This window comes from Synchiropus splendidus, chromosome 1, assembly GCF_027744825.2.
Source record: "Synchiropus splendidus isolate RoL2022-P1 chromosome 1, RoL_Sspl_1.0, whole genome shotgun sequence".
Taxonomy (NCBI): Eukaryota; Metazoa; Chordata; class Actinopteri; order Syngnathiformes; family Callionymidae; genus Synchiropus; species Synchiropus splendidus.
The window spans coordinates 36,793,572-36,819,509 of NC_071334.1; the positions used below are offsets into that span (position 1 = coordinate 36,793,572).

The window sequence follows — 25,938 nt, forward strand, 5'->3', positions numbered from 1 at the left end:
ACAGCCATAAAACGAAAAGAAATCCAAGACAATCGATTGCCAAAAATAAAGTAAGATATTGAATCTAGATGTCACAGTAACTCAGGAGTCGTCTGTGGCTCACGTTTTAAAAGAGTTGTAATGCAGGAGGGTCAATACTTTGCTGCCCGCCTTATCTAAAATATAACCAAAACAAATTGTCATTCTTATGGTGACACAAACATACTACTAAATTATGAGACAAGAGGCTTTTATTGAACATCATGAGTAAGTTCATGTTTGTCCAAAAATCCGGCTTAATCGCCTTTGAGCTACTTTTCCACAGGTAGATCATGATTTCTCTATAGGGCACCCATAATCGTGTTTATTAGCAGCCCTCTAGCCCAGAGCCAGTGACCAGTACCAGTCCATGGGCCTCAGAAAAAGAATGAATAACTTGCATCAGGGATGCCCATAACGTTGATCGCTATCTACTGGTCGAGCACAATGGTAGTGTTGGCAGATTGCATGGCCCTGCAGCCAACAAACATGACAAACCATGATGCCAAGCTGATTGTTAGTCCAGTTAACCAGACAAGTTTGGCCATTTAATGGTATCACAAAAACAATGTCCCACTGTTGATCACTATAATACAGATTTTTACGAGTAAACGCAGCATGCTGCCAAGATTGAGCCCCATCCCATCAGACCAACGAAATTGCAGGCATTTTATTCACATTAATAAGTTCAATGATCTCTTTCATCCATGTGTAAAACCTGGCCACTCTTCTCCTGTGTTCCTGCAGCTCGACACAGTGGGGAAGTGGCATTTTTTGGTGGCGCGAAGCTTGTTAGCATGTGAAAATCCATTTTGTAGTGACAAACCTCTCTGCCGGTCTTATGGACTGAAGTCACAGTAGAATACCCTGAGATGGCCACATCAGCACTTGAAAACCCAGATTCATTTCCAACATTCTATCCGTGTCTGGGGGCGGGGGCACAAGACACAAAACTCTTCAAGTATATTTGAAATATTTATGTCCTTTCCCTTTTTGTTTTATTACATGTGGAGCATCTCAATAGTTCTCACCGAATTGCTAATGCAGTGCACAAGATGACACTGTTCTCTCTCCTCTCTAATAGCATTTATTTCTGGAGCCAAACAAGAAGCAGTTTTCAGCACACGATCCCCAGCTGTCACCCTCAGGTCAGAGTCAGAATATAACCATAAAAATCTATTAAAAAAACAGCGCTCACATATACAACCATGCAATATAGAGTTACTTTTTCTGACCGCTTGCATGCACCATTCTGAATATCCAGATTTAGTGGAAGTATTTGAAACCACCTTCATTAAACAGTGCAACGAAGATATCATGCGCCAAATGGGAATGTTTGTAGAGATCAGCCTCTCATCCCTCCGTCAACTCACATGTAATCACAGTTAATCAACTTGAGCCATCAGCCAACACTCACACACATACATTTTCAGCAGAATGCAGACACTGCAATGTCCAGGAAATGATGCCTTCTTTTTTTTATTGGTTGACTAGTTGTCTCAAGGGTCCGTGACATGGATTCATCCCAGACGTAATTAGTGTTGTCTTAGATAATAATATTTATTGTATTATAGATTATAATAAGATTTTGGCTCTCAGTCTTTGCTGTAATACATCCCAATGGTGTTCTATCGGGTTCAGGACATAACTCTGTACAGGCCAGTCAAGGTCATTCACACCAAAATGTTTTGGTATCTTGAAGCATTCAAAGTTCCTTTCACTGGAACTAAGGGGCCAAGCCCAACTCCTGAAAAACAACTCCACATCATAATTCCTCCTCCACCAAATTTCACACTTGGCACAATGCACTCTGAAATGTACCGTTCTCCTGGCAACCTCTCAACCCAGTCTCGTCCATCAGACTGACAGATGGAAAAATAGTGATTCATCACTCCAGAGAAGGCATCTCCACTGCTCTATAGTCCATTGGCAGCTTTGCATTGCACGTGGTGATGTATGGCTTGGATGCAGCTGCTCAGCCATGGAAACCCATTGCATGAAGCTCTCTGCGAACTGTACATGGGCTAATCTGAAGGCCACATGAAGTTTGGAGCTATGTAGCAATTGACTGTGCAGAAAGTCGACGACCTCTTTGCATTATGCACCTCAGCATCCGCTGCCACCTCTCCACCAGTTTACATGGCCTGGCCATTACATTGTGGCTGAGTTGCTGTTGTTCCAAAACTTTGATAATAAAGCTGACAGATGACTGTGGAATATTTAGGAGTGAAGAAATTTCACGACTGGATTTGTTGCACAGGTGGCATCCTACAACAGTTCCATGCTGGAATTCACTGAGCTCCTGTGAGCATCTCATTCTTTCACAAATGTTTGTCAAAACAGTCTGCAGGCCTAGGTGCTTGATTTCATACACCTGTGGCCAGGCCAAGTGATTTGGACACCTGATTCTGACAATGTGGATATGTGAGCAAATACTTTTGGTCATATAGAGTAACTTCTCCTACGAGTGTCTTGTTCGTGCATAGACAGAGCTGTGCTGGAGACAGAGCCCACTGTGACGCAAGACTGGGGTCCGCTCTCGTAGCCTCTCGTTCATCATGATGAGGGACTTACTGCATATCAGGAAAGGAGAGCTGGATTTCCTAGATATGATAAGATATGACTGTTGAACACATTACAACCATCCCACATGCAACATCCAATGTGAAAAATCAAAATCCCGCTTTCAGAAGAGTTTTTAAGACTTTAAATAATGTAATGTAATGTATTTCTGCATCAACCATGGCGCTGTCATGTCCCGTACCCGCTCAGGACCCTTTTGGCTTCAACCACATTTGGCTCATAGACAACAGGAGAGCAACCAGCCCAAATTAGACATGTGACCTCATTTCCACCGCATTCCATGGTGTCTGATAAATTAGAGCACTAAATGGGTTCGCCCCTCGAATGTCCAAAGTAACAGTCCAGATTGTGTAGAAGTCAGCTCGTGCCAGTGAGCATGTAAGTCTAAGTTCTTCTAGCCAAAAGATGGCGGCGGCATTTGACCCACTTATGAGAACCTTGTCAGAATCACAATGTATAGTATGATAGCATATAGAAGGAAAATGTTATTTAATTTTTTCTGTACACACGGAATGAAAACCCAGTATCTCTTCTTTCTAATTATATTACAGCTACCATCTACGACACTCTGGTTCAACTCTTCAATATGCAGCACTTACTCATTTATGCTGATTGCTATTGTGTTAAAATGTTTGTATAAAATATGAAATGGGAAGAGTAAAAGATCTGATTTTGAAGGCTTCCTCCTATGGCTTAGTGGACCACCACTCCAGCCAGCTTGAGATAAACAGGGTGAGCGGTGACTGCTCTAGGCCATCAAAAAAAGTGGCAAAGTTTCCCTATTTGTTCTAACTTCTCCTGCCAGGTGGCCATGCCTGAAACTCCTCCAAAGCAAGGCGTCCAGGGAGCATCCTCAACTAACTCCTCTCATCATGGAGAAGTAGAAGAGTCCCTTCTCTGAGTCTCTCTTCAGTGACAGAAGTTCTCACCCTATGTTTAAGGGAGACACCTGCCACCCGTCAGAGAAAACTCATTTCAGCCGTTTGTATTGGGGATCTTGTTCTTTTGGTTATGCCCCACAGCTCATGATGTTAGGTTATGGTCAGGATGAAGACTGATTGGTAAATAGAGAGATTTTTTTAAACCCTTTAAAATATTTAATACAATACATTTTGATACATTTACCTTCATATTGTGTTTTTATATTACTACTTCACATTCAGTTGTTCTGCCTTCTTTACTCATTTGGAATAATATACTTTTTGGGGCAAAAAAAAAAATCTCAGAAGAATAGTTAATATTGATTGTTTCGACATGAATTCCACGCCACATAACTGATCATTCCATGTTATCTCTTCATCCGGCTGCATTTGCATGAGAGAAGGAACACATTTTGGAGTTAAGTTCATGCCAACCGTCCACCCTATAGGGCCGGACGATTAACCGAAAACAAACCGTATATGACATTCAGAGCATCTATCCACCATAAACACATGCACCTGAACTCCCCTGCTTCAAACCAATAAATCAAGTTCTCTAATCCTTTGAGAGAGCTAGTGAGAACAACCACATGACCCAGGTTGCATAGTCTGCAGGGGAATTACTATAGACAGTTGCATGGTCATTAAAAGTCAGATTTTAGCCAGACTAAATAAAAAAATGGGTTGTCTGAGGCTGTATTCGGTTCCTCCTTTAATGGCACCGACATTTGAGCAGAGATCTTTACAGTATATGATGCACATTCTCAGTGAGGCAATTGAGCCCCAGAAGTTTACTGACGGGTCTTTATTGCACGTTTTGTATATTTTAAAAAAGTAAATACTACTCTTGAACTGCACATGATTATTATCGATAATAATAATAACAACAACAACAGCAACCACAATAATAATAATAATAATAATAATAATAATAATAATAATAATAATAATAATAATAATATGCTGCCTTATTGGTACATTGCCACCACCTTGCAATCTGCATGTGAAGTGGCTCATAAAAATAATTCTGCACTATGTACACAGATCACTTTACACAAAGACAAGGAGTATACACCATCAGAATAACTGGCCATCCTAAATAAAAGCCTGCCATTGTTCTCTCCACCAGACCCTTCTATTATGTATGATTCAGCTGCCCTGCATTTGTTCATTCCTCTGTTCCCTCATTCTCCTATAATCGGCGCGGCCTATAACTGGCCTGCCGAACACCTCTGGTGTCTCTTTCAGCCAACCATGTCCATTTGTCATGCATGAAATCTTTTAATGGACTTCACCAATGGGGCAGCCAAATGGGGATCAATATAATCCCTGGAGATTAAGTAAAATATAAGTAAAGAGTACATCTGGCTATTTGTGGAGCATTTTGTTAACTCGTTGTTCTGATGTATTATTCCTCAGAAACATGCTGAGAACCAGTTCACTGCTGAATTCAGTTTTGTTGTCACAATGTATCATTTTTAGATAAGTAATGTTTCTGGTGTGTTTATGTTGGCACAGACCATGACGTCACACGTGTGATAGCCCTTTGGTGTTTCTCTGTATATCATCCAAAATGTCCACTTGACAGCTCTATTGTATATCATTGTTTACATGCCCATTTATGAAGACCAGTTGTCATGATGTGCTTTTATTTTATCTGTTCATTTCCTGTGTTATCCCCTGCATGTCCACCTATGCTTGATCTGCTAATGTCATTCACCTCAGTCTACCTTGCGTGTAGTGACCGGTAAATGAGGCATCATAAAGTGTTTCCACACAATGACACACTGTGTTGGTACTGTGTCACTGAATACTGACAACTGCCAGACATTAAAATCCCTGCAGGCAACCTACTTGACAGACTGAATTGACACTTATTTGATGACCGTGTATATACAACAATATCAAGAGGAAGATTGAGGACTTTTTGTTTTTCCTATGTTTTAAATTTAAAATTTCTAAATTAAGGCAGTTGAGTTTCTCGCAAAAAATAATGTGAATAGTGAACTAAGAGTTACCTTGAAATTAATTTGAATTAGAATGGAACAAGACAATCTAAGACAAAAAAGGTAAAACAGAGATTGAAAGAAAGACATTATTCTCCAGCAGGAGAAAAAAATGGACCCACACAGCAGAGAAATTGCATTTCCCCTGGAGCAGCTCCATAATCCACGACATTCACAAGGTACCATGAGATTAGATTGTTTCAGCATTTGCATTCTGTTGACAGATGCGCTTCCTTATAAACACAGTTTGGCACGCTTTTGCCGAGTCCACACAGTTCGGTCACGTGATTGTCTTATAAGTGGTACGTTCACCGATGCGGGAGTTGCTCTGTGAGCTTGGCGCATGTGTCGGTGCATCAGTGTAGTGTGTTTGCTTCCTGATCCTTGAGCTTTTATCAGTGTGACAGCCTGACTGCTGTTTGTGTTCTGATTCTTGGTTTGCTCTCTGTCCCCAGATTTACACCTCGCTTATCTTTATATTTGCTCCCGGTTTGGTGGCGCCCTAGGTTCTTCCTTCTGTCTGTTCATTTGTGTTGCGTGAATAAATAAATTCTTAAATCTTATTCTCGTGGTCGAGTCGCTGTGCTAATGGTCACCGCTAGCACTTGGCTTCCGTGCACACGAGGTCCCTGACACCACTCATCTCATTAAGTAACTTCAGGTAGCTGGGTCAATCTGAATTGCACTGAAGAGGTGGCACTTTGAATAAGCGAAAGTCAGTCAGGAATTGTTTTCAGTTGAGCAGATGGGCAACAATGATTGCAATATATATACCACCCCGGAGGAAGAATTGAAGCTAAATATGAGTTGGAGACCACATCACCTTCACTTTACAAATATCCTGAACTAAATCAAGTAATGTTTACATTACTGACAAAAGTAAAGTGTTGAGCATTACACCTCAACAAGAGTCTAAGTTTGTTAGATGCCCTATAAATACGACTGATCGCCAGTGGGTGACTTAAAAAATACTATATGACTTTTCTCTCAAGGTCAATGTCATGTTGGAAAACAAAATCAAGTGCACAGAACATGAGCAGTCTAATAAACTAACAGCACATTTTGGTCTTACCTGGGGGGCGGCGATGTTGAGGGCAGGGTTGGCCAGTTCATACCTCTCTTGGGACTTCTCTCTTGCCAGACGGGCTGCTTCTTTCACTTCCTTGAACTGCTCAGAAAACTAGAAAGTAAAGAGACGGAAGGTTCAAGTCACAAATACAAAAAAATATAACTAAACATACACCCAGAGAATGCAGAGCGAGTAACGCAGAAAGGATACAAATACATTATGTCGCACACGTTAAACCCTGTTTAGAGAATCACAATATGACAAAAACGAGGTCTACAGCTATGAGGATGGCTCAAGTGAACCCTTTAGTTGACCACAAAAAACATGGTACAGTAACATTAAGAGATAATCCTCAAAACTTATCCCCAAGAAGTGGATAAAACATAATCCATAATTATTCCAGCACTTGTAATAATCATGACTGGCATAATACAGAGTGGTGATCCTTGTCCAACAACAACTTCAAACTAATAGATATATGCAGTTCGATGTCAGAATACCATTCTTAGTGATTTACCTGCTGCAGCTGCTGCTCAGTGGAGAAGCCGAGACCATACACCGTGTTGGCCCGACTGTCTGCCCACTGGCCGAACTTCTGGGATGTTTTTGTGAACGTCATGTTGGGGGTGACGGTGCTGTTGATGATGGCCTGATGTCACAAAAAGAGTTTCAATCAGCATCGAGGGAGAGAAGCATCAATAGCAGCATTCGCTGAATGAACTCCACGTTGATTCCTATGTCCTGATGAGTGTTCAGAGTTTGGCACATGAGCAGTTCAAACACGAAGGCAGAGAGCAGTAAGTGAAAAACCTTGTTTGCAACAGCGATTTGTTCAGCTACATTTTTGTAACTCCCCATCTGATGAGGTGAACATGCTGCCAAGTGTCAGATTTCATTAACTTCTCCGAAATCAGCAGTACTTAGCAGCGAGAGCTTTGATGACGGTAGTGCTGAGTGCATGTGCAGACTGTCTTGATGCAGCTGCTGGGATATGAAAATGGAACTCACCAATCTAATATTCCACTGGAAATGTGCAAGTTTGATGCCTGTGTTTTACCACATTGTGTAGACAGAAACATGTCTTTACTTAGATGTTGGATGTAGGGATGCAGGAGGGACGCCCAAGTATCCTGGAGGTATGGTCAAACAACATAGACATAGATTTTGCAAATTTGGGAGGTTGTCTGACTACAGCTAGTCTGGAATTTCATCTGGTTTATCGCAAATCCTGTTCTTGAGTTTCATCTTCCAACGAGTAGTGGAGCAAAAATGAAAATCACAACTAATTAGGCCTTCTACTACGGAGGAGGATTAGGGCCAGTGAAGAAAAAAATAATAATTGACAGAATTCTGACTTTAATCTCAGAATTCTCACTTTAATCTCAGATTCTGACTTTTTTTCTCAAAATACTGACAAAAAGTCAGAATTCTTGTGAGAATTCTAACGAGAAAAAAAGTCAGAATTCTCAGTTTTTTTCTGAGAATTCTCAGTTTAAAGGCAGAATTCTGACATTAAAGTCATAATTCCAAGAAAAAAAGTCAGAATTCTGCCAGTTTGTCTGCCACAATAATAATAATAATAATAATAAGAAGAAGAAGAAGATATATTTTATGGAAATATTTTATTTGGCATAGGATTTCTGCCATTCACCGATACTGATCAGCCAATTCCCGATTGACAACGAATTTGTAATCAAAATGATGAGACCTGTGTACATGTGAAAAAATGAACCATAAAATCATTTTATCTTAGACATGTTTTTACCTCTTCAAGGAGGTTTGTTTTTTTTTTTTCTTCAATGGCCCTAATCCTCCTCCGTATTCTACTTCAATGGACGATTATACCATTATTTTATTTTAACACAGTTTATTCTCTAAATATTTGTGAGAGCTACAAAGACTATTCTTTATGCTTCATAAATACACAAAGGAGTTTGTGTGCAATAACAAGGTACAGAGAACCCATTCTCAGTCAGTAAAATCTTTGGGGCTAAATTGTCATGATTCGCTTTTATTTTGTATCATCATTTTGTATCACTTTTCTTTTCTTGTGGGAACTAACGATAAAAATGGAAGGAAGGTGATCTGCACATCTGCAGCACAGCTTATACCAGGTTTGTCATGCGTATTCACCACAGACATCGGCGAAGACCGAGGAACACACATACTGCAACAGGTTACACACACGACTTCTCAATCGTATAGAAGGTTACTAGACATAACTAGACCATGATTAGTCTAGAGTTTGTGTGCTTCCGCTGCGTAGCTAAAGCTCGCACAGCCACACATCACCCAGTTCGGTTATAGCCGAGCTACTCGCAGGTTTAGTCAAGCTATTAACCGCAGTACCCAGGTTGTGTAGTCCAAGTAAGAGAAATTTCAATTTCTCTCCTGTAGTCAGAGTAAGCTGTTTACAGACATTTTAATAGTCCGAAATTATCGGGCTAATGCAATAATTCGGTTTTCTAAACCATGCTGAAAATTTAAGGATAGGGGCCAGGAACTCTCCTACCAGCATAGCTAGCATTTCACATATACCGATGACAGTCTGGAAAAGCAGGGGCTCTAACCCTGCTTTTCCAGACTGTCATCTGTATATGTGTTTCATCTGAGGTTTGTCTCTCAGATGCTAATGAATCCCTGACTCCAGGTACGCTTTGTTTTCCTGATGACGCAATTTTTAAAAGTATTTTAACAATCAAAACATAAAAATTAAAAAGAGAGAGACACAGCTGGCAGATATCATCCCTCCGCCTGCCTCTGCAACTTTCCCTACAACCTTAGTCCTGCTCATCCATGACTGAAGACAGCCCGCCGCATACAGTATTTATTAAAGTGAATCGGGGGGTGTTGCTGTGTGGAGCACTCACTTTGGTCCCACCCACACTGATGATGCGGTAGACGCTGCGATTAGCATCATAGAAGAAGGAGACGGTGAGGGCATGTTTGCTGGCCGGCAGCCAGTTGCGTTTGGTTGCCGGGTCAATCTGGAAGACATGAGCTCGGGCACTGAAGATGGGCTGCTCCCTGGAGAGGAATAAAACACCTTGTAGGTATTACTTGATATTAGACAAAATTATACTTCTGAACAGCAATTGTTAATTATACCTTTCTTGAGTGTCCTGTCGAACACAACCTACTTACATTTACACCACATTCATAGACATTTTTAATAAAGCAGCATCTTGATGAAAGGAAGCAGCGTTGCAGTGTGCTATATAACAACCTTGTGTTCTTTGTTCCTTTTATTTACGCATCTCATGTAAATATTGCTCTGTTCCTAAATGAACACAAAGTAGCACATTCACAGGAGAATCAATTTGCGTTATAGAATGCAATTCACATGAAACAAGAAATGATTATCAAGCAGGCTCATTGAATGCATTTCATTCAGTTTGTTCAAAATAAGGCCACCAGCAGAGAATGGAGGGAGAGGCAGTGAGCCATTCCTATTGCCACAGGTGTGAAAACCCTCATCTTTGGTCTCAGACTAAGTGGCATGAAAGGATGGAGAGGTCAGTCTTTTGTTTACTGGCTCTCCACTTGCTGGTGCACAATACTGACAGCAGGTCTGACACAATTTCTTTGACTTTGTCCAGTGATGTATGTTGACCACAGTTGGGGAACCTATGTACAGCCAGCAGGGCAACCTTGTTCAAAAGAGATTAAGAGAGCACCAGCTACTTTAGTTAATACAACCGATGGAAAGGGAAGCCAAACCCTTTCAGTAAAAACAGTAAGCAGTGAAATCTATAATAATGAGAAATATAAATAATAAATTTTGAAGACCTGCACCAAGGTCTGTATACTGTATGTATGTAACAGAACATGTATATATACATATATGCATGTTCATGTTCCCTTAACTCATATATTCACTGGACATACACTCATGTGGTCTCGCATGTATTTGACACTGATTTTAGCCTTACTTAAGATTAATTTACTGAGCTTAGCGTGTTATTTATAGGGCCCTAATTAAAAGTGGGCTACTGTTGTTAATAATAATAATAATAATGACAACAATAATAATAATAATAATAATAATAATAAAAATAAGAAGAAGAAGAAGAGGAAGAAGAAGATATATTTTATGGAAATATTTTATTTGGCATAGGATTTTTGCTGCCATTCACTGATACTGATCAGCCAATTCCCGATTGACAACGAATTTGTAATCAAAATGATGAGACCTGTGTACATGTGAAAAAATGAACCATAAAATCATTTTAATTTAGACCTCTTCAAGTAATTTAGACCTGTTTTTACCTCTTCAAGGAGGCAAAAAATAGAAAAACCTTGCAGCATGCGGCAACTATTCTGTCAAAAGGACGACTGGAAACCATTTAATTTGACGTGAGCCATTGCACTTCGGTGAATCTCTTGAGACTTTACAATGTCCGTGAAACATTTACATGCTGGCCGCTTGTAGTGGGACTCCAAGACAGAGAGCATTGCATTTATGAAAGTTTCCGTCACAGCGTAAACGACACCTGAGAGAGGCTGGTCATTTAGCTCAGTGAAATTAATGATTATTTCTTGGGCGATTCGCTTGGCGTTCCGAATGTCACGCTCGGACCAGCGGGCTATGCAGTAGCTGCGCCAACAGTCTGCTGCTGAGGAACCAGCGGTCTCACTTTCACAAGCAGCTAAAACTCTCTGTGAGAGTTTTTAGTTTTTAGAAGTTGTCCTCTTGGACCTTCATCCAAAACTTGTTAGTCTCAAACACAGAAAACAATGTAAGTCCCCACGAGTCATCAAGCAGTCTCACACCACTACTACTCAGTTGTAACTACTCAGTACTACAATGAGTAGGACACAGTAGGACATATTTGAGTGAAAGTGGAATTTGCTACTGTGTTAAGTGTTTGACCAATTCTTTCATTATGATGGGTGCATGGAAAACATAAAAACCTCATCAACAATTACATTTTAAAAGAGATTGATTGTACGACAAGAGTTCACTGATGCCAACACTTTTGGGTCAAAGCAATCGATTATTTCACTTCCAATCCAGGTCAATCATACATCCGCTCCTGTCACTGCAACTCATCCACCCACGAGTGGACTGCTGTGCTCACGTTACTGCTCAGTAACAAACACAATACAAAGTTATGAAGGCCAGATGTTCCTTATATGAGTTTGTGGTTTACATATTGTTTGATTTGGGTCTGAAAAAAAACGTTCAGCACATAGATTAAACATGTTTTTTGATTGGTTAGTCTGTTGAGCATGTTCCTGAACGTATTTGTGATGCCTTCAAGAGACGTAAACAAAAGCCTTTTGTCATGCTGTATGTGGCTGTCCATCAGTGGTAAGCATGAAACAAGGTTTGTGGTTGCCCAGTGTTTTAGCTCCATTGGTTTTTATCAAAATGCAGAATTTACACGCGCCAAATTTCAATTTCAGTAAAAATTACGGTGTATTGCCCAGGCCTAGTTATCGGTATTAATGGTATACCGAGGTTACATTTATGACAGTCAATTATGACGGTAATACCTAACCTTTAAGAATGACCATCACTGGTAGTTTGTCACTTAACAAATAACTCCCAGTGACTTCTTGTAACCTTAGGAGGGAGCAGTGTGTTCATCATTGGAATATGGTTCAAATCAATAACAATTGACGTTGGGCTGATTCTGGTTAAATGAAGGCCAGACCTCTCAGATCCGTGTGTGTGTGAGACATCAGCGGGCTGATCACGGCAGAGGGAAGTCCACCTGCGTGTGCTTTATAATGTACTCATGTGTATTAAAGTGCTTTAATTAAGAATCCAACTTACGGACTCAATATCTGTATCTGAGTGTCTGCTGCTGAGTGTTTGTTCTCATGTGCTGGTGTCGGCGTTTGTGACAACAATATTTCTGAACTAAAGATTTCAGTCAGGTACCCATTCAGTACATCTTTCTCAAAATGGAATGACAAAGAAATTGCCTTGTGACAGGATTCTGTTTGGTTCCTCACCGCACAGTCCACTCTGGAATGAATGCATGCACTGAAAGCACCAAAACAAAGATGATGACACGTGCAACCATTGCAAACTAAGACTGAGTACTTTGGCGATACAACAAGCTTATATTACAAGGCATGACCTGGAGATCAAAGACACATGGAGCAGCAAAGCCCTTAAGACAGGTGTGCCCCAGCTTTACCAGGAGACTAAGAACGGTCGGCAGTAAAGGCTGTTTAAAAGGTAGAATGTTCAACTGATACAGTCCTGAGTATGAGTACTTTTCAGAGGATCAACATTTTTGACAACTTAAGGTAATACCAAGCAGGCTAGTGTTGGTTTATCCAACAGTGAAAGAGACAGTTACATAGATAGATTTAGTCTTAAATTTTGGGGATGTATGTCAAATGGGACAAGGAACAAATTATTCAAATGGGTGAGCCAGACCGTACGAGTCAAACCGCTGAGCCGCTGGACCTCACTACACTGTGCCACTTCAAATACTATTCAGTTCTATTTTTTGAGACCACAGCAAGCTTTGTTGCAGTTGAGATGGATGTTCATACAGGAAATCTCACATGTGTGACTGAACTGATGACAAACTGAACTGAGGAGGCCATGGGTGGTTAGAATTTCAAGAGACAATTTGACCCACAATACTGGGGCCTATCCCAATTCTCACCCTAACAGTCGTTTTTGTGCCTAACACTCGGTTTTGCGCATTCATATGCAAGCATAGTGTGTCCAAATACTTCTAACACTGAGGGTACCCGCCGCTCATCACTTGAAATGATTCCTTCAAACCCAGGGAGCTCCGGAACTGACTTGAAACAAAGTGGGAAGATGAAGGAAGTAAGTTGATCAGCGCTGTTCTGATCAATTTATTTAATTTTTATTTTTATTTAGCACATCAACAACTGTAATTTCAGACATATCAGCAGAGGATAATTCTACCACAACAACAACAACAAATAACAGTAACTCCTCTCCATGAACACAGATGCCTCCTGTAATTTTCTCAATTAAAAAGTGCAAACTGTTCCTTAAATTTGTCGCCCATACATCAGCAATCAGCAATGTTTGCTCATTTGGCCTCCTGTCTTACTGTCAGGCCGCAGCAGCACCTTTGAATTTTACCAAAAAATGTCAACATGCTACACAAGAGCAGATGGCAGAGGAAAGCCATGGGAAGAGGCTGCCGCCCTCAAAGAGAATGTCTCACTCTTCACAGAGTAAAGCAAAAGCCTATTGCTCTGGAGGAGGCACTGGCCATGTCCAGAGGTCAAGGTCACCTGATTGCTACTGGATTTTCCACTCTGATTCCAGCACATGAAATGCCTGAAATGAACCTGCGTCCTTTCTTTGTGGGGTTTCTGAGTTTTCCTCATCTTTGTGTGTTTTTTCTCCAGGCACTCTGCAACGTTTCCCCCACAATACTCCAGAGGGGACGCTGCACCCCCAACACACAGCCTGCCCACCCGAAAGACTGCATCAACTTCATTTTAAACATTGTACCACATGACAACCAACATGAAAGAAAGCTCCATTTTATATATTTCAACAACTTAGCTTGTTCTTCTGCTAAATCAGCTCAAAATACTTTGCATTTATTTCCCATTTACTTTCGCTTGTGTACGTTACTTTCGACTGTGTAATGTGACTTCAATATGAAGATGGAAGTGTGTCACTTTACTTGTGTGAAGATTCCAGACATATATTTTGAATGTAATACATTATTATTCAGTTAAAAATATATTTTACCAATCTACACAGTTGACAAATAAAAGGCTTTCATTTCATTTCACACATTTTCCATTCCTCAATGTGAATTATGAAAATTGACGAATTCCCATCACTGTTTATAAACTATAACTATTATTACGGTATACCCCCAGACTGTCTTATACAAAAAAACATGCCATATGATCTCTGGTATCTGAGCTTAAAAGAATCCAAAATAAATAATTTCTGTGTTGGATAACTAGTATCTCCATATGATGAATGTTTGTTCTTTTAAATTAAACAAAATATATGACAATCTGAAAATACAAAAAGGGCAGAAATTATAAGAACTGTTCTTCTGCCTGCTCCTTTCCTCAAACAAAGGTGAGATGAAAGATCTGTTTGTTTGATGTGTGATTGAAATAAACTTCTACTACTACTACTGTACTATTTCTAAAATGTGTGCTATTAAAGAAAGTATAAATATGAGATTATGAGCAAATCAGTTCTGCATTTTCTGTCTAAAGTACTTATCATATCATTATACGAACAGGTTTTCTTCTTTTTTTGTGGTATGGAATCAGTATCATGGAAAAATTATGGCAACTCCCTGGTACTGATTTTGGTATCATGGCCACCCTAGTACTCACAAAAATATCTAGCTGCAAGAAAAAAATGCACACACTTGAATCCATGCCCATTATCCTTGGTGCTGAAATTATTGGTGCAGCTGAGTCTGTGGACTTTGGTAGATGTAGAGTTGCTTCTTCTATTCTGTGATGACCCCGATACCCTCTCTTGCCCACATTCGGCCAAACTGGGAAATAAGGGGTTTGCCTCAAATGAATAAAAAATCCTTTTGAGCAGCATCATCGATCAACTCTGCAGCCATGAAGTTATTTCAACGGATTTAATCAAGTGCCAAGGTTGAAGACGATTCTTTTTACACTCAGTTTTCAAGTGCTGGACACAGACCAGTTGCGATCGCACACGTTTTCTTTGATCACACGTCCATCCAACAATTACACCCAGTCTTCACACTGAATCAGTCAGGTGACTATGTACCAGGCCTGTTTCACTCATAATTTTATGCTGAAGAATTATCTTACTGCTGCGATGAGAACAACCTCTGCAGCAGAGGGAAGCTGCACTGTAACTTCATGACATTAGTCAGTAATCGAGGGGTGTAAGCTGGAATCTCAGGTCTTTGCAGAAATTAGGCAGATGGATGAATGTTCTCTGATCTTCTCTGCAACCGTCAGATGAGCGATTAGATTTTGTGTGTAATCGCAAAGGTACAACCAAAGAGTTCAGCAAAAGCATCAGACCTTACCTTTCCTACACAATTGCAGAAAATAAATCAATAAATATTTGTATGAATACATGTAATTCCAAAAAAAAATCTTAAATATGAATAAGCATATGATCATGTAATTAATCAATACGAACATAGACATATGCAGGCCAACTACAGTAATATTTGAATTAGAATTTTATTGCTGAAAAGCAAGTATCTTATAGATACAGTCGAGTGTATGGAACAGACAAATGAAAAGAATGAAAACCAGGGGGATCTTCTTAGCATATTTTGGAGGGATAATGACAGTTATCATTATTTATTTTCACATTCAGAACACGGTTTTGTCACCCTGTTGCTGGTGTTACCTAGTAATCTTTAGTCCTGCCTGAACCTTCCTCACTTTAAAATATGATGGTGCAACCTGCTCAGCCTTTACAACTGCATGTCTGGTCTGGTCCCGTCCCACACTATACGTATGTCATAAATATACCTGTGAAATTGTCAGAAGAAGACAAAACAATTAGTCAGATATTTTATGACACTTCATCCTCACCATTGCAAAAGTGGGGGGATCTCTGTCAAGGTCGCAGGAAGTGAAACAGAGGAAGTGCGGACAGCTCCTTTAACAGAAGGATGGGAGGCGAAATCAAGGAGTGGATCTCACCATGTTTGATTTGGGGGAAGTTTAAAATGTTTAGTTCTCAAAGATTGAGCTTATTTAACATGGTCGTGTCAAAGCTGAAGCACATGATTATTTATTTTGTTTATTGGGATAGATAGTTCATTTTGTGAAGAATATTATATCTTGAGAGCGGCACAGTGACACAATGGTTAGAATTGCTACTTCTCAGCAAGAAGGTTTAGGGTTCAAAGCTTCTGGGTACTCCGGTTTTCTCCCACAGCTCAGTAGGTTAATTGGACAATCTAAAATCAGTGTGCGTGTGTGTGTGTCCATGGTGGATGCCCTACGATGGACTGGTGACTTGTCCAGGGTGTATTCCTGCCTCCTACTCATTGACCGTATAGACTCCAGCACTCCTTATAACCCCGAACAGCGCTGGTTAACTGAAGTGGATCTATGTCTTGTATCTTGTTGTTAAACAATATGTTCACTTCTGACCTTTATTTCACAATGATCAGATGAGCTTTCATCTGAAAAAAAAAAACAAAAGGGAAAAACATAATTCTGAAGGCATGGTGGCTTTTGTTTGGCTGTGGCAGGGATGGTTGAATACAGTACTTAATTCTATGAGATCTCACTCCTGCAATAACAGAATGGGCAAGCAATATTATGAAAAGAAAGCACTTTGGTCTTCACTGTTATGAGTCAGTGTCAGGACAAGGCAACCTATGGTGACCACAGGGAGTCGTGTACAATCGATAAACGGGGTGACGGTCGACAAACACTGAAGATATTGAGCTGGTTTGGGAGGTGAGTTGTGACATAACAGGTACAAGAAAACTCATGCTACTCATGCAGTATTCCCAGGTCCAGTACCAGTGCATCAACCAACAGACATGACCAGTTGCTGCAAGTTCTGAGGAGAACCACTCATGCTTAACCTTCACTGTAGCTCCTATCAATAATGAATACTGTGGTTTTGCCACGTACTAAAGCAAAAATAAACTGATCTTAGATGAATGGCACTGTGAACGTCATGGTGTCCACAACAAGAATGAGGACAGACATATTAACTGAGGACATCTCCACACATCAACAGTGACAGCGCCTGGTGTCACTTCCTGATCTGGTCCGCCTGTCTTCATCAAATAAATAACAGAAAATTTTTGTGTTTATTATTGTGAAAATTCTACTTAAGATTCAAGATTGAAGATTGAAGATGCCACACAGTGACCCAAAGCTGATATTAAGAATACCAACTTTCACCATATATTAAATGTGCGCAGCATTTTTTCATAGTGTTAACATTCACCACATGATCATCTGCCCTGTACAGTTAGTATCTTTCCACATTATCATGCAGAACCGTCAACAGCTTTGAGGACACAACATACCACTTTTATTAAGCAGTCAACCGGAATATGGAGCAGATGTGCTGTAGTGGAGTACGAGGAAGAGAAACATGCACACATCTACGCAATGAAGCGCATTGTTCTTTACAGTTCAGTTTCCACGGATATAATGAGATAATCGGAAGAGGGTATCACAATGTTTTTTGTTTGGATGCAAATGAAACAGCGATGGGCACAATGACATCCAGAAATTCAGCAATGGAATTGTACACCGCAACAGAATAAAAATTTGAAACTCACTGAGAAAAGGAAATGAAAAATCCAAACAACACAAGGATTTTCAAAAAAATCTATCTGACACACAAACTGCGTGGTAACTCTGGAGAAGAGGCTTCAAAGATCTGAAGTAACTGACTGACAGTAGCACTAAACAGACTGACAACAACAAAGAAAAGAAATTACAGACAGTAACACACAACACAACACAATAGAGGAACTCACACAGACACAAACTTAGACACTGAGGGAAGAAGGGGCCGAAATTCACTTCACTCTGCTCTTTTTCCATCTCTGGGAAACAGAAATAGTGACTGAACTGGGTCCAATAATGAAGCCATGTGACATAACAGGTATATTTTGTCTGTTGTATTGTGTAATAGTTATATTATATGTTTAAGAGGAAATACATGAAATCATTCAACGGGTGTAAAGTTTTACATTCATTCAGTTTTATATTCATATTTAGCAAATCTGCCTATACGAATCATTGCTTTTGCAGTTGCTGTAGAATAGAAATCAAGACTAAACACTGGCCACCCCAACATGCACAGCCACAACACTGAGGCAATGGAACGGTGGTACCTCTCTCTGTGTAGCGGGTTCATTTTACAGCTTGCAGACAACTTCTCTGCAGTGGAGGAAGAAGAGACAAAAAAATGTTAATATTCATTTCATTCATTCATTCATTCATTTCATTCATTTACTTGTATATATGGTTTGAACTCATTGTTGTACACTATTTGCACTCAGCAGGCAGTGCAGCCGCATCCTGGCAGGTTATTGAAGCTTGCGTTCGACATTACCTTATCATATTGAATGGTATGGATGGATTAATATTCTAGCCATTGGCCTGCATTAATATTGCTTGTGCTCTCGCTGTGTTCAGTTTGCCACTCAATGACTGTTGGTTGTTTTGTTATTATAGAATAGTATGAGTGTTGTTTTGATCTAGGGTTAATTACACAAAATAAATCAATTAGACTAAGCAAAGATATCAAGTCCTTTATGTCAGCGGATGCACATAATTGTGTGGCAGATGACAACGGCTCTGGTTTATCCAAGTCTAATCTATTAAATTCATATCGTATTCATACCACCGCCAATGAGAAGAGAGAAGCCATGAAGCTGTAACAATGTTTTTTTTAGTGCAGGGGGAAAATCTGGTTCGTATTATGGTGGTGCATATATGGAAATAAAGGCTAACTTGTTGCCACACAATGCTGTTTTAACGTAAGTAATTCTACCATCTTCACTGTCGTATTTCCCCAATATACTCAGAGTGAGGCTTCTTTAGAGGAAAGAGTAGACATTCAAACATAAAAAGAGACTCAGAAAAACAATAACCAAAACACAACCGTTAACGCTGATTTCTGCAAGGAAATCGGCCCTCACCCATTTGGACTCGAACATTCTAATCCCCCGGAACACACGACACAACCTCCCTCTCCCCTTAATAAATACAAATGGATAAACAAGTACAAACTGAAAACAACATATCCATATGCAAGCTACACATTATTTAGCATAACTGAGAAACTACTTAAATGAAAAGTAAACTTACATAAACTGGACCACTAAATGAATATCTTTTGAGGCAACTAAGTCAGAGCATACCGCGTGATAGGCGAACATAGGGCATAGTTCAGTTTGATAGTAAGTGTTGGATCACAGCTTGATTAATAGATTATTTAAGTGCTTCCACAAATTTCCTCTAGAGAATGAAAGATGTGACTGGCTCCTACATGAGTAGCCTACAGTGTCACCGGGTAGTAAAGAAAAGTGCAGAAATCCAGCTTCTGTAGTGCGTGCATCGTACCTGAAAAAGCCAACCTTCGTTTGAATGTGTGACGACTGTAGTCTGGGGCAAAACGGATGGATCGCCCCTCCATTTGAACGCCGGCCTTTCGGGCAGCTTTCATGATTTTATCTTGATCAGTGAAGCGCAGAAGTATGCAGATTATTATGCGGGGGTGAGCCGCCGTTCGCATTCTTTTTCGGGGCACCAATCCGGTGCGCTCTCATTATCTCAATCTGGCCAATCTGGCCGGGATCCACTGCAGGATTGAAGAGGACGGAAATGAGACAGAGCGAGAACGTGACTCGTTTTCAGGTACTCGGTGAATTCGTAGATTGTCTCGCCGAGCCATGTCCTCCAAATCAGCCAATTTCTCCTCAAATTGGGATTGCTGTGAAGTGAAACCAACTTCCATCTCCACCCACCGGTTCTCGCTTTCCTCCGTACATCTGGAAATATCAGGGCGTCTGCGACTGCTATCTTAACAAGTTGTGCTAAGTCATTGCCGTCAGCCATGCATGGTGGCGAGGGTTGCTTTGTAGATCCTTTTCTTGTGCTGGTTGCCATCTCAGCGAAGTGTACTAAGTTCCAAACGTTAAGAAAAGTAGCTTGAAGTTTAAGTTATTTGAGTAAATAGAGAGAGTTTGGCAGAGAAGATGTGCCACACTCCTACATTGTTCGCATGGGTCTTTAATCCACTGTTCTGTTGTTTAGATTAATAAAAATATTTTTCAAATGATACCTTTTTCATTATGGGTCTTTTATTCTCTCAGTATCAAAAAGAGTATTGTGTCAACCCTAACTGAATCACAACCCATATTATTCAAAACCATAACTATACGACAGGAACAACGTATCAGAATCAGAATCAAATGTATTGCCATGGTCAGTGGGGAACCCACCAACAAGGAAAGTGCTTTGGAATAAATTGCTGTCAAAAAATAAATAATAAAATAAAAACAATTAAAAAAAACAAAACAACAACAAAAAATTTTCCAGTTACAGTACAAAAGAAAAAAAAGTGCAGAGCCCTATCAGTGATCAGTGAGTATCATGTAGGAATCAAACAAATGCAGTAAGTAATACATTTAAATAGATTGAGAATATTGCAAATGGGAATAAAATGGGACTTTAGCAAAATCTTTACAAAACCCTGCACCCAGACAAAGGTTTGTAACAGGCTCTTAAATGAGAGTGGAAGAGCATTTGGGCAAATCTAAGGCTGTCTAAAGCCATCTTCAACCATGATTGCTTGAAGGCTGAGTTGCATGTTTAATGGTGCGTTTTGGAGAGGAAGTGGCTTTTTTTCATTTTTTTCATTACATAACATTTTGAATGAGACTTTTTTGAGATTTTTGGATGAGTGAGGCTGAGTACTCAAAAATCAATCTGTTAGAAAAGGTTTGTATGGATGTTTTCTTATGACCTCTGTTTATGCTTGGATCGAATATATTCATACCTATAATTCCTATTATTCCAAGTTTTCAATATGGAATATTTCCCAATCTTATTGTCCCATCGCAATTTACTGGAAACTTTCGGGAGATTCACCTGCCATTTTCCGCCCTTTTGCAACCTGAGAAGCCTCACATAAAAACCAAGTAAATGTTTGTATAGCACTTCACTGATCAATGAGCGTTGTTTTGAGATCAATTTGGAGGCTGTAGGTTTCAAGGACCCATTAGCAACTCTGACATCACACAATTTTATGGTTTTGCTATGCATAGGTTTGTGCAACTGCTGCTACTGTGCTCCCACCAAACTGACTAGAGGCAACACAAAGGGTCTTGCTTCATTAGTACTTAGTACAAACATGGTTCTCCCCAGGACTTTAGCAGGATAGGGCAACTACAATGGGATTTTGACACCATATTCCCAGCGTGCGAAGTCAAGCATTTTAAGTGGTTTCTGTGACTTGCAATGGGATCGTGCCTTTTAAGGTACAACTGTTATGGAAGACCATAAAAGGATGTATTTCGTGCTCGGTTACATGGTCCAATTGGCAGCCACCAATCCCCCTCAAATCTCCACAACAATTAGGGGTGCTCTGGATTTTTGCTGCCGATCACCGGTACCGTTCAGTCAGAGTGCTGATCACCACCAATCACCGATACAGATCGCAGATACCGATCACATAAATTTACAATTAGTTTGTAATCAAAATGATGAGACCTTTGTGTACATGTTGTGAAAAAATTAACCATTAAATCATTTTAATTCAGATACATTTTTATATACCTCTTCAAGGAGGAAAGACATAGGCAAACCTCGCAGAATGCAGCAACTATCTTGTCAAAAGGACAACTGAAAAACCTTTAATTCTCGAGACTTGTATGTGCCTGAATGTCCAGGACAGAGATCACTGCATATATGAAAGTTTCCGATTCAGGTGGCTAACGAAAGCTGCACCTGACTCTAAAACGGTGACGTATTCAGTTTCCGTCACTGCATAAACAACACCTGAGACAGGATCGTAGCTCGTAGCTCGGTGAAATTAATAGTTATTTCTTAGGGAATTTGCTTAACTTTCCGAATGTCACGGTCGGACCGGCTGGTGATGTCAAGGAACCAGCGGTCTTACATGAGCCTTGAAAACTCTAAACACTCTGTGAAGTGCTGGTGCTTTAAATGGCGTGTTTAATTTTAACACGCTTCCCTGCACAGCATTTTCTTGTGCATGTGCTGCATGCTGCAGCCGAGTGAGCAGCAGGTAGGGAGAAGCAGACGCATCACAATCAGAGTGCCAGCTGTATCGGCCAATCATGATCGGTGACCGTTCGATCAGAAGAATGACAATTATACAATTTGGTTGCACATTGGTTACGAGGTGTCTCCCTTTGGAGGGGTCAAGCATTACTGTTTGCATAGTGCCCTAATTATAGTGCATTATTCTTGTTTCCATGAACATGGTGTTTCCCGGGATATTCACAGATTCTAATACCTTCCTGGATCCACAGTTTTGCCACCACAGGAGCCATATCTGTTTTTGGACAAAATTTTGAGGTTATCCACATTAAGTTGCTAAACTTACATTAGATTTGTCAATGTGGCCTGAAAGAGCACTGTTACTGGTGGGATGTCAGAGACTGTTGGCTTAGAATTTTACTCTGAAATAAAGAGAGTAATAGAGACCATTAAATTTGCCCCTCATAATGCAGGAAATTAAATTCCAGGAGGCTTCAAATTTCTCAACCTTGGGAAGGCCCAAGATCCTGCCTCCACACCATATATAGTCAACCAAATGCAAAATTGTCTGTCTCAAAATCCTAGATAAAAGCCTGACCCATATATTTGTCACATTTTCAATCTACAACTGGAGTTTCATTTCAGTTCAATTACACCCCCCCAAATGACGGCTATAACAGCACAGGCTGGAGGAAAAACATGTCCTCTAACCCCTCCTTGCTGTCTAAATAATGTATTTCAAATCTTGTGCAGTATAAAAAATTTATCAGTTTCAGAAAAAACCCAAATATGCTTGAAAATGCACTATATTAATCAGGGTAATTTTGTGTTTCCTTTTATAGCAAAAGTTTTTGGTTAGAACACAATGGTGGGATGAGATGGATGCTAATTCTCGTCAGCTATATAATGGACATCAGCCACAGGAAAAATAAATAGGTTATGATAAATCTTTCATTTTTAGATGCCTGTCTTGCCTCTGTGGAATGACTTGTAACTCTCATTTCATTTTGTATCTTGGGTATAACTCTGTATGACAAGTCACCCTATCTTGAATAATCCACAAGCCAATAAACGCATTTCTGTCCCACAGTTCAATGGAAGCTGTATTGGTCAAGAGACCAGACTTGTGAGAGTCCTTTGTTTTAAGTCCTGTCGTGGAGGAGGTTGACAGTGGACATCATGGTCACTAGAAGAAGTGAGAGGGAGCCAATGTGCATGACTCACATACACACACGGAGCAGATGAGACTGGGTTTTGAGTGTCTTTTTCACAAACATGAGTGTGGAAGTGAAGTGATCCGAGAGGCGCGCTAGGATAGAGGAAGCGAGTAGAGCAGCTCATCATGTGACAATAAAGTTACTACAAAAACCTGGCCGCGCATCCCCTGGTGTCAGGAATGTGCGCACGTCATCCGAACGTCAGTGAATGATGCTCAAACGAAAGGCACAAGATGTTTTCACACGACAATGATGAGGAAAAGGGAAGCCGGTTTCCAGACGTTTTCCATGGGTCACCTCACTGCAAAGTTCACTTCCAACCGCTCCGGTATGCGTGAGCAGCACACAGCAGAGGGGCACAACAGAATTTTCAGACATCATGTCACTGCCTTCTTACCCCATGTTCCGATGTTCCAAATTGGTACTTCCAGATGATATATCCCCAAATGGATTCTTCCTCGGAATCCCCGTCGTAGGTCACATTACCTTTAAAAAAAGAGAGAAAGCACTTCCGAGTCCTTTCCCTCACAAGTCTCCGGCCAGCCTCTGCTATCTCTCTCTGCCTTTGTCCGCTGTTTTTTCTCACGTGAAACAAGCAGTCCTTGCGTAATTGAGAAGCGTGGAAACGTTTGGGAGATGTCCAATGGACGCACGGCAAGAATATGTCAGAAGTCCGACGGAACACGGTTGTCGCACCGAGCTTCTACGGGACTTTAGCTTCGCTGCCCTCCCGCTTTGCCTGCCACACTGCTTGGATTCTACTCTTGTCACTCCCGGCACTTCGCTGCCTCCTTACCGACATCTACTGTCCACTATTGAAACAACAGCTGCCTCAGTTGGCTCTGTTTTGGGTGAAAATGACATCAATCAATCATGAGCGCAGCCGGTTATTTATGGAGAGAAGATTGCATAGTGACGGGGACTTCAGCGGTTTAAGTCAATAACCCGAACATGCATCATAAGACAAAGAGCAAGCACAACTTTGTTAGTTATTCTGCATTCATCAATGGATGAGTATTCTCAAGCTTGCAGTTCCACCTCCACACAAGGTCATTCAATGTCACAGAAGCAGCTACTCATGTATGGAAAATCACTTTTGATCATGGTAGTAAAAGAAGCCTGTTTGAAGTACTCAAGTAACTTGTAAATAAGGTTGTGAGATGTGGAATCCGAATTTCAATGAGAGCATGATGTTGAATCACAAGTGACTCATGAATAAACCAGATATCTACACGAATGTGGGTCCAACACATGAGTTGGCCTTGTCAAATGTAGCGGAAGAGCAGCTCCTGTGCAATCATCATTCTGCTCAGTGGCCCATCACAGCGCCATTTTGCTGCAGGGACTCAGCACAGAGCATTGGATCACTGGCTGAAGCGCAAACATTTCTCCACTTCATTTAGACCAGAGGTGTCAAACTGAATCTCAAAAGGGCCACATGGGTTCAGGTTTTGGTTCCACGTGATCAGGAACAACACACTTATTCTACGCTTAGACATAGCAAGCTATTTTCAGAAATGTCACCCAGTCTGTTTAAAAAATAGATGCAAACAGTAAGTATGTGGTGTCCGAAGCACACTCCCACCCCCAACAGCCATCATCTGTGCAGTAGGTTGTGGTGGAGAAGAGGAGCCTTCCACTGGCCATCCTTACTTCGGCCGTGAACCTCATCATTCTTTCCTCTTGAAGGATCTTTATTGCAAGCTGCAAAATAGGAACTTCAACCAATCACATTTCAGGGGTCTTTAAAGTGCACAGTCTTTTGTTTTATGCTCTGCAGAACAGTAATATTGAACACAGCATTTTCCTATTTCAAAGTAATTTACGTCCTACCTCTGGCAGCATCACATCAAACACGTTTTAAACGCTAAATCTCCCCTCTCTTTATTCTGGTGCCAACAACTGTCGCCACACATACACAAGAATGATGGCATTTTCACTTGCCCTGCGCAGGGTTCTCCCTAGCATTTAAGCAGCATAGGGTCCCTGTATGTTTCCAGCTCCAAAAGAAGTGCTGCAAAGAAAATAAGACAATGTGACATGGACAGACACCTGAGCTAGGAGCACTCAAATGCGCTCTGAAAGTCATGACTGTGACTGTATGTTAATACTAACGTAGCACATTATTTATTTATTTATTGACATACAAAGATCTATATTCTAGTTCAATATGTCATCTAGTTCAATCATATCATCTTCATCAAAATACTTTCTGTGGTTTCAAAGATGTTCTCAGTCCAGGCTAAATATGTCACATAGCATATAATTTAGTTTATGGCAGTTTATCTGTTGTCGCTGTGTAAGAGATGCTAAATTATTTTGTCATACCCGCCCACATCTTTCAGCAACTGTCACGTTCTCATCAGGTAATAACTTGCTCTGGCCGATAGAGGACAGACGCGAGCGGTGTCAAAGAGGAA

At 40.5% G+C, this 25,938-nt stretch overlaps 1 protein-coding gene across 3 annotated transcripts in view; it reads right to left on the reverse strand.

Annotated features, from left to right (window-relative positions):
* The window catches only part of homer3b (homer scaffold protein 3b), a 42,683-nt gene extending 18,409 nt beyond the window's left edge, over positions 1-24,274 (reverse strand). Inside the window, exons 1-5 of one of the 3 annotated variants that reach the window (XM_053856119.1) lie at positions 23,916-24,274; positions 18,404-18,449; positions 9,467-9,623; positions 7,114-7,245; positions 6,600-6,707 (exon numbers count right to left, since the gene is read on the reverse strand). In XM_053856119.1, coding sequence (XP_053712094.1) covers positions 6,600-6,707; positions 7,114-7,245; positions 9,467-9,623; positions 18,404-18,426 — 420 coding nt within the window. In that variant the 5' untranslated portion in view covers positions 18,427-18,449; positions 23,916-24,274. Of the gene's footprint in view, positions 1-6,599; positions 6,708-7,113; positions 7,246-9,466; positions 9,624-12,560; positions 16,116-18,403; positions 18,450-23,915 lie in introns of those variants that run through there. The other 2 variants (XM_053856128.1, XM_053856111.1) reach the window with 2 other exon arrangements.
* Positions 24,275-25,938: the final 1,664 nt, after the last annotated feature.